This window comes from Phanerochaete carnosa (genome assembly GCF_000300595.1).
Source record: "Phanerochaete carnosa HHB-10118-sp unplaced genomic scaffold PHACAscaffold_14, whole genome shotgun sequence".
In the NCBI taxonomy this organism is placed as follows: domain Eukaryota; kingdom Fungi; phylum Basidiomycota; class Agaricomycetes; order Polyporales; family Phanerochaetaceae; genus Phanerochaete; species Phanerochaete carnosa.
The window spans coordinates 419749-427954 of NW_006767641.1; the positions used below are offsets into that span (position 1 = coordinate 419749).

Consider the following 8206-nt stretch of genomic DNA (forward strand, 5'->3'; position numbering starts at 1 on the left):
TGGACACTTGACTACGGAACCGAACGGCGCGGCACGAACTATTCGCGGAGGGCACGCGCGCGGACACCCGACTCCCTACGTTCGTGAGCAGACCACCGCCCTCAGGCGGAACGCGAATCGTCTTCGCCTGCCATGCCGTCAGCCAGGGTGGTTCGTTGCCCGACACGCGGACTGAGGACGCGCATGACCGCGCCGGGCAGCTCTCGTTTGTGCAACCTCCTCGGCCTGTTTGGCGTGTCGTAGCGGATATGGCGACGAGGCGATCGGGGACGTCTGCCGGCAGCGGTCCCGAAGAGCTCGCAGACGAGCACGAACATTCGGCGTGGCGGAGACGAGGCGGCGGTTAGGGTAAGAGACCTCGTTTCTTCTGATTTTGGCCACCGTGCAAACTTACTTTCAAAGTGTGAGTTATTTATGCAGTTCTGCGCAGGTTTTCTACCATAAAGATTGTGGTACAATCTAGGGGCTGTTACTTCCATTTTCCTACACCGTAAAAATTGAGCTCAAACTTGAAGTCGTTCTGGTAATATCTGCAACAAAACTTTGCATCACATGTCAATTTTTTCGGTAATTGATTACCTTGAGAGACTGTAAACAAAACCTGTAGTTGTGCCCAGTTTTTACATAGAAGTAATTTGAGATAAAATTTCCCATTTGGGATATGTTTTAGATGAAATTATTAGAGCAACAAAACAGTGCCACTTGGTTTGACGCGTTTTTTTCAAGCGTTACAAATCGAGATTAAATTGAAGATGGTGCCTGCGCTAAAAGCGAGGAAATCTATACCACAATCTCACAGTTCTGTCCTGATTGTACAAGGCAGTAAACTGAAAAGCAAACTTCAAGTTTTGTCCTTTTTTTTAATGGCGGAAAATCGCACGAAAGCGGGGCCTTGTTTCATCAGTTTGAACCCAGTTTCGCCGCCAAAAAAACCGCCCTTACCACCCAGTGATATCGACGTGGTGGTGATAGGCGGACAAGGCCCCCCCGCGCATCCCCCAATAGGTGCGCTCGTTTGTGGTTGTTGTGGTTTGTTGTGCTATTGTTGCTGTGTGGGGTTGGCGCAGGGCATCCGCTTGGAGCGGATGCATGCTGGCAGGCGGCATCTTGAAGAATTGTTTATACGGCTATGGAGACGATGAGGAGTTCCGCTTGGAGCGGATACAAGCTAGTAGGCAGCATCTCAAAGTTCGCATCTATGGGGAGACGATGAAGAGTTCCGCTTGGAGCGGATGCATGCCAGGAGGAAGCACCTTGAAGGTCGTTCATGCGTCTATGGGGAGATGACGAAGAGTTCCGCTTGGAGCGGGTGCGTGCTGGCAGGCGACACCTCGAAGAATTGTTATGCAGTCATGAGGAGACAATGAAGGGTTCCGCTTGGAGCGGATCCCTGAGGGCACAAACTAGCATTCAGAGTGCATCAGCTGCCCGGGTTCCCTTTCATAACGCAGCCGCAAAGTGTACATGCTTCCTAAACACTATTATATCATATATATGAATATCAGCAACAACATGGTAAGAAAAGTGAGGACGAGCATTATGATCTTGTAAATTTGGGACACTGTTGTTCCTTAAGCCCGTTAGTACATTGAGATGCTAGCAGTGTCATTGAGCGAACTTACATGCAGGCTATAAGTCGCGTGCCACAAATCTGCCCAGCTCCTCTACACTGTGTACGTAGATGGGATTTACAACGAGGACTGGGCATGATCGACGATCTTCATCTCCCAAGGTAATGCTCCTGGTTGGATGGTTGGATTGTGTGATCCACATGGAGTTTTTGTCATTTTTTGGTAGCCATAAGAATTTGGAAATTTCGGCTCGCATTTTCTTCGTCACATATGCCGCGTGTGAGGGGTTCATACGGTCCAAGAGTGCAATCCATGCCTTGTAGTATGTGCTTTTTGGGTATGCCATAGCCTTTGGAGGAGTAATGTACCCCTTTCTCGGTAGGAGGTTGTGCACGGTCCTGATCCATTCGTCGCGGTCGCAGAGTTCGATGCATATCCGTTCAAAGGGTAATTCAGGCTGGAGGTAGAGTCCGGGTGGGATAGAAAAAAGCTCTTGGCGAGTTACTGTGGTATATGCTCCCCCACCGCGCGCGTTCGGTGACTTGGCCATGAGATCGTGGCAAAGCTGCAAGTAGATCCGATTGAGAATATCGATAAGTGTTCCTTGCAGCATATCATCTAGCCTGTCGTATTCCTCGTCTTCGTTGTCGCGGGCGTCGACTCCGGTCAGAGCAGTAACAGAACGGATCCGGATATCCACGTCGGCAAGTTCAAATGTCAGTGGAGGAGGCAGGGGCCTCTGCCAAGTGTGCTGCACCAGAGCTGTGTCTCTTCCTTTGGACAGTCGATGGATGCTTGGAGCGATGATAATGTGTGTTTGATGAGATCCTAATCCAAACTCACGGCGCAAATCGCTCATTGATTGTTGGTTGTATATGTCCACCAACCCGCTTGCAAGCTCCGCGTACGACTGTGGTAAGCGTAGAAAATAGCCTCGTCCTTCATCGTGGAGATTCTTCATTACATCAGCCATAAAATAGGCTCCACGCTGCTCGACAAATGGTTCGAGGGTTTCGGCAGCCTCGGCCCAATCTGCTTCCACCGCGTTGCTGGCATCTGGAGCAATCTGATAGGCCGCGTCGTACAAAGTCTGATGTAGGGCAGCGCTTTCGACTTGTGGTTGAATACAAGTGTTGATAATGTGGATTGCGATAGCAGCCAGTCCTAAAACTGTGGGCCAAACGCGAGCATCTTTTGGTGTTATTTTGAGGCTTTTCAGCACTATGTTTGCTGCGAAGATGCGGGTACCACGGAATCTCCTTTGAAAAGTAATCAATGCACCTTATTTCTGGTATCAAAGAACTGACTATGGCACTTACCACCAGCCCCGTTTGCTTATTTCGTAGAACAGGCTGCTGCTAGCAGGCGTAGAGGACAAAGTGTTCTTGAGTCCTTCGAGCTTCCCGTGGACAGTAAGGCGACATTCAACATCACCAGTAGGTGAGTCGGCAGTAGCAAACTGAAAGCATGTTTTCTGCGCCTTTGTAGCAGACTGACGACAGACAGCCAGATGCGAAGGAAACGTATCATCAGTTCCGAAGGTTCTCCATCCAGCTGGGGCCGTGCTGTAGTCCTTGGTATGAAACTCGAGGCGGGTGATAGGGAGACCAGCAGAGGACAGATTGACAATGGTGTTTCCGAAGGTGAATGTAGCTGCTGCAGATGATGACTTCCGCTCATCTACGAGGTTGGCGATCTCCTCTTCATCCATATCAGGGAGCAGGTAGTTTAAGACCGTCTTGATTGCATCGTGCTGCCACAGCAGGACAGCACCTGGCTTTCGGAAGAGAAGCTGTACATTCCCTTCCCAGCCATCGATGTCCTTGTCCATTGGCAGTTCATCCAGTGCACCTCTTGCCTCCAACCATGCATTGTTCCGCTCACGTTGACTAGTAGGACAATGCTCAATAGTCCGTGGGCTAACGTGATGCACGAAGTACGCGCCGCGAAATATGTCGTCTGCGTCCATACAGTGGAACAGAGTTTCGGTGAAAGTTGATAGCGAGTCTTCTTCAACTGTGAGGCTGCAGGAAAACTCCTCGAATGCAGAAGTGGATAAGGACACAAAGTCTTCAACTTTGGTCACCTTAGGCAGCGGAGTGAGGTTTGGAATGCTCGCTTCATAAGCCGGGTGAAGCGCAGTGAGGTAGAGGTGGTAGAGATCTGTCCTGAGTATGCGAGGGGAGCAGCCTTTGTAATAGAGTTCCGGTAAGCATAGCCATGTGAACACCTTTGTGTTATCTGCTGAGCCAAGAGCAAATGATATGTGAGGAACATTCTGCAAAGGAATATTGCTGTATGCTCCGTACTGTGTTATGGTAGCAGATCGTTTATAAGACTTCCATATTTCAATATGTCAAAAACATCATGCCACTTACTGAATTAGTGAAGTCTTTAGTGAGATCTTGTTCGTTGTTCAGCTCCCACTTTGGGTGCGGAAGCCTCAGCACGTCCATTGCTAAACTGCATGGGAACTTGCGGGAGGTTCCAAGCATAGCACCCAGACGGCGGATCTTCTCGACCCCATTTGCGACTGCCGGTGGAGTATCAAGTTTGACGAGCAGTGTTCTTCCATCTGGCTGCTTGTATCGACCTGCGAGGGCGAACTGAACATGGGTGTGATCCCGGTCCTCGGCAGGTGTTCTCTCCTTTAAAAAATACAAATGATCGAAAAATGTTTCAGTGGGAATGCTTGTCAGATCCATCCATTCATTTGGCGAAGGAGGCATAGTTTTGGAACGGCTTCTCAATTTGAGTGGCAGGGTGCTATGAGGGGTGTTGAATGACGGAAGCTCTATTTCACAGAACGTCTATATACTTTGCCTCCTCCGAAACCAGGGTCAAGTTCACACAGCATCCGCGTCTCAAAGCAGCGCAGAAACGTAAATAACAACAGGAATTATACATAATGTAAGCGCAGTCCTTGATTGCCGCAGATGCTCGTTTTTAGATGAAGAAGCAAACGACTAGTCTGTGGTCCGTGCTCTGTGCGCGAATGATCACATATCTTACAGTATGTGCTTTATACGTTATGTCTGAAGGCGCTCCAAGGAATTTATTCTGCATTCATTGTACTCACCATGTTTTCGCAGGGTTTTTCTTCGTTTATTCCCGTTTTCACGCGTGATCACGCGTTATCACGCAGCACAGCCTCAATAAACACCTGCCCTACTTTGGTTTATATGAGCATTTTCGCCCTCCTTAGAACACGTGATAATGCATGATAACGTGTAATAACGTGTAATAGCATGTTATTAGACCTCTGGACTTCGAATCAGATAGTGTTTGACTTGTATACTCATTTGCTCTTGTCCGTGCAGCCGAGCCCGGCCCTCTTGCCTGCTGCGCGCAGCTCTCTGCACTGCCGCCGCGGGCCGTATGTTTATTCTGCTGTGGGAACCTTACCCAATGAGCGATGCCCATTGTGCGGAAGGGCATTCAAAGGAGCACGGTGTGTGTCTCCATGTTTGCTCTCTGAATGGCTGTGGAACAGTGGACAGAAGCTGGCAGCTCACAGGAAAGAAAACAGCCGGAGGACCTGTATAGTGTCTGTCACCATTGTATAAGTCTACGACTCTGCGAGCAGCCCTGTACAGGCCACTGCGGGCCGCTTACTGACATCTAAAGCCAGTGCTGGCCGGCCAGTGTCCAAAGTTATTTGTCATAACAAGCCTCTATTTATGAACAAGGCTTCTAGGGCCATCTAGTGTGACCAGCTTTAAGCGATGCGTGGCGGGCGCAGTGGCCACCAGGATGACTTGCCTGCCGAGCACCGGCCACTGCCCCGCAGCATCCCAATTAAGCAAACTACATGCCTTATGCTGGCTCCTAGAGCCCGCATAGTGTGCCGCTGCTAGGCCTGACCTGCGATCAGCCAATGAAGTACACCGATGCCGCGTTTCCGTGCATTATTGCTCGTTATCACGCGTTATTACTGGGCGCCTATCCATATTCCACCTCGCGAAACCCAAAGGCCCAAACCGTTGCAGCTGGTTGCGAAATCAGAATAAATTCTGACATTTACCTTCATAGTTATGCGTTACATCACTTGTTAGCTTATAAACATACATCAACTCCAACCGGATGCATCGCGTCGATACGCTGCTGTCGCTCAAACTAGCACGCATCATAGATTTTGACACACAAAAACTTGAGATGTGGATCGAGGAGCGGATTATTGATTTATCGCAGGACTTCTGTCATTAATTTGTACTACTCTCTGCGAACTAAACAGAGCGGCCAAGGAATGACAGCCGCAGCATCGTGAGGACCATGGGTCCAGCGCGACGCGCATCGTCATAGCTTCGTGTTCTATGGCGTACATGCCGGCTCCCTCGTTGTGCCTCTCTACCTACCGTCGGCGTCGGTACTCTTATGTCGATATGGTGCGGCCTTCCGGATGGTTGCGATCGGCGGCGCGGTCCTTCGAGGCAACGAAACGCGGCCTGAGCGCGTCTACCAACAACATCTCGCGCCACATGCAGCGCCCGTGCACCCGCCTACGCCCGCGATGAGCAGCTAGAGCATGCCATACGGCGTCGGCTGTATATTAGCGCTGATATTCGGCGATAACGGGCATGCCCTAGGTGACAGCGGTCTAGTGAGCGAGGCTCGCAAAAGATCGTATTGACAGCGCACCTCGTTGAAATCCCAGACCAGTCTATAGGTACGACGTGTCCGCGTGCATACATATAGCGCACACCGGACGCTGAATCGCCAATAACATGCCCGACGATGACCTGTTCAGACCAGACCGGCTTGGAGGCATGCCCAACTTCCTGTGGGTACGGTCGCTCTGTACAAAGCGCCAGGGAAACGATAACTCACCAGCGGGATATTCAGTCGGGAAGGCCGACATCTTTGCAGATGTGAGGCAGCGTTGATAAGGAACAGAGGGATCGGGGAAGAGGACGAACAGCACTATGGCGCCTAGTGTTTACTTGGCGCCGTGTGCATCGCCATTTGCTTCGAGCAATCAATTGTATATCCGCTGGCTCCTCGATATTTCCGCCGACGTCTCCGAGAGTAACGAGCGAAAGGGAGGAAAGGCCGGATGGTGAGTGACCTACCGGTGTCCAATGCCCCTGAATCCCTGATATACGTAGAACAGAGTCGCTCATTGAGCTGTACGACTGGTCTCTAGCTCAAGTCGTTCAGACTGGGCTTGAGCAATTCTCGCAGCATCACGGATGTGGGCTCAACTCCTGTTCCGTGGTGCGAGCGCAGCCTGATGGGCTTGGTAGTCCAGTACAAGATTGCCTGGAGCACTATTACAAACCGATGGACCCGGGACGTGGACGTGGAAGAGAAAGCCAAGAGCACCTGAAGGCTGAGCGAAGAGGATACCTCAAAGGTCGCAGCCGTGCTACTAGACAAGCGTGAGCCACGGTTATTCAGGATCAACGTTCTACTTGTGCGTCTTTATCTATACACTTTGGTCTGCCTGCTGACAGACAAGCAGGCGACAAGAACGAACTCGACTACAAGCAGGTCGCGCTCGTCGAGAACGAAGGCCGCGGGCATGAACGAGAACGAGCGACAGAGGTGAGGATACTGCATCGATTGCGCTCCGTTACTCGACCCTGTCGCGGTGCTACAACCATCGACATGGCGGTGTCGGAAGCATCGACAGCCCCTGCCCCAAGGTCAGGTGGCGGTCCGTTCATTCTGCAGATCTCGTGAGTACCCATCGTGCGATTGCTAATGTACAGCCAGGATGCTCATCTGGTACTCCCACAATTCCCGACCGCACAGCTTTTGGGCAGACATTGGTTCGCACACACTCCCTCCAAGGCGAACCACCAGATCGGTACATCTTCTTACCGGCGCCGCCGACTGCACTGTCTCTGTGGCATCCAACTTGCACAGACCTGTACGCACGCCTCGACGGCCCGCCAGCACTGCACGTCCGGCGGGGAGACTTCATCGAGTATCGCTCAAACGCTGTGCAGCCGAGGCGCAGGCTTCAAAGGATCCAGCTTCCCAGTCAAGTTTCTAGCTATGTGGACGAAACGGAAGAAACAACCGGACGGCGGTCTACCTCTGTCCATGCTCGCAGGCGTCTGAAGACGGTAAAGACAGAGCAAGCCGTGACGGTGCAGAACATGAACTACACCTCGGTGCATCTCTCTCCCGCTTCTTTGTCCCATATGTGGTTCATCGTGCGCTGCAGGCCATCGGCGGCGGCGGCGGCGTCTCGGGTCTGCATCAGCTGCGCAGGAGAGGCCCTCTAGAATGTGCGTGTCGGGTCGAACAGGGATTGGCAGTGCTTTGCAAGCCATCCAGTGCGGAGAGCACGTCTAGGAGCTCGTTGCGGCGAGAAGGGAAACTGAACCTGATGCTTGGTAGAAGTGTACGTCGCGAGCGCAAGGCATGCTTATGATCCCTGGCAAGCGGGTGTAGCTCCACGTTCGGTAACGGCGTACGTCCCGTTCCCTCTGTACCTGGCACGACAAGTTGATACCAGCGTACAGCTCTCGAACGCGGCGTTCAACTCTGCGATACTGTTCATAGCACGGCAGCAGCGACTCGAGCCGGTGCGCTTATAAAGAGCCGTTCGTGCTGTAGCTTCCAACTCGAATCGACGAATGCGAATACATATCACGGTTATGTAGATTTTTTCGTGTACGGCCCCA

The 8206-nt window shown here is 51.6% G+C and overlaps 1 protein-coding gene across 1 annotated transcript; it reads right to left on the reverse strand.

The window, feature by feature from the left end:
* Nucleotides 1-1629: 1629 nt before the first annotated feature.
* Nucleotides 1630-4300, reverse strand: PHACADRAFT_201721 (uncharacterized protein; the record flags this gene model as incomplete). The annotated part of the gene is made up of 3 exons (XM_007402004.1): nucleotides 1630-2830; nucleotides 2891-3879; nucleotides 3950-4300. The coding sequence occupies 3 exons, from the start codon at nucleotides 4298-4300 to the stop codon at nucleotides 1630-1632; spliced, it is 2541 nt and encodes an 846-aa protein (XP_007402066.1).
* Nucleotides 4301-8206: the final 3906 nt, after the last annotated feature.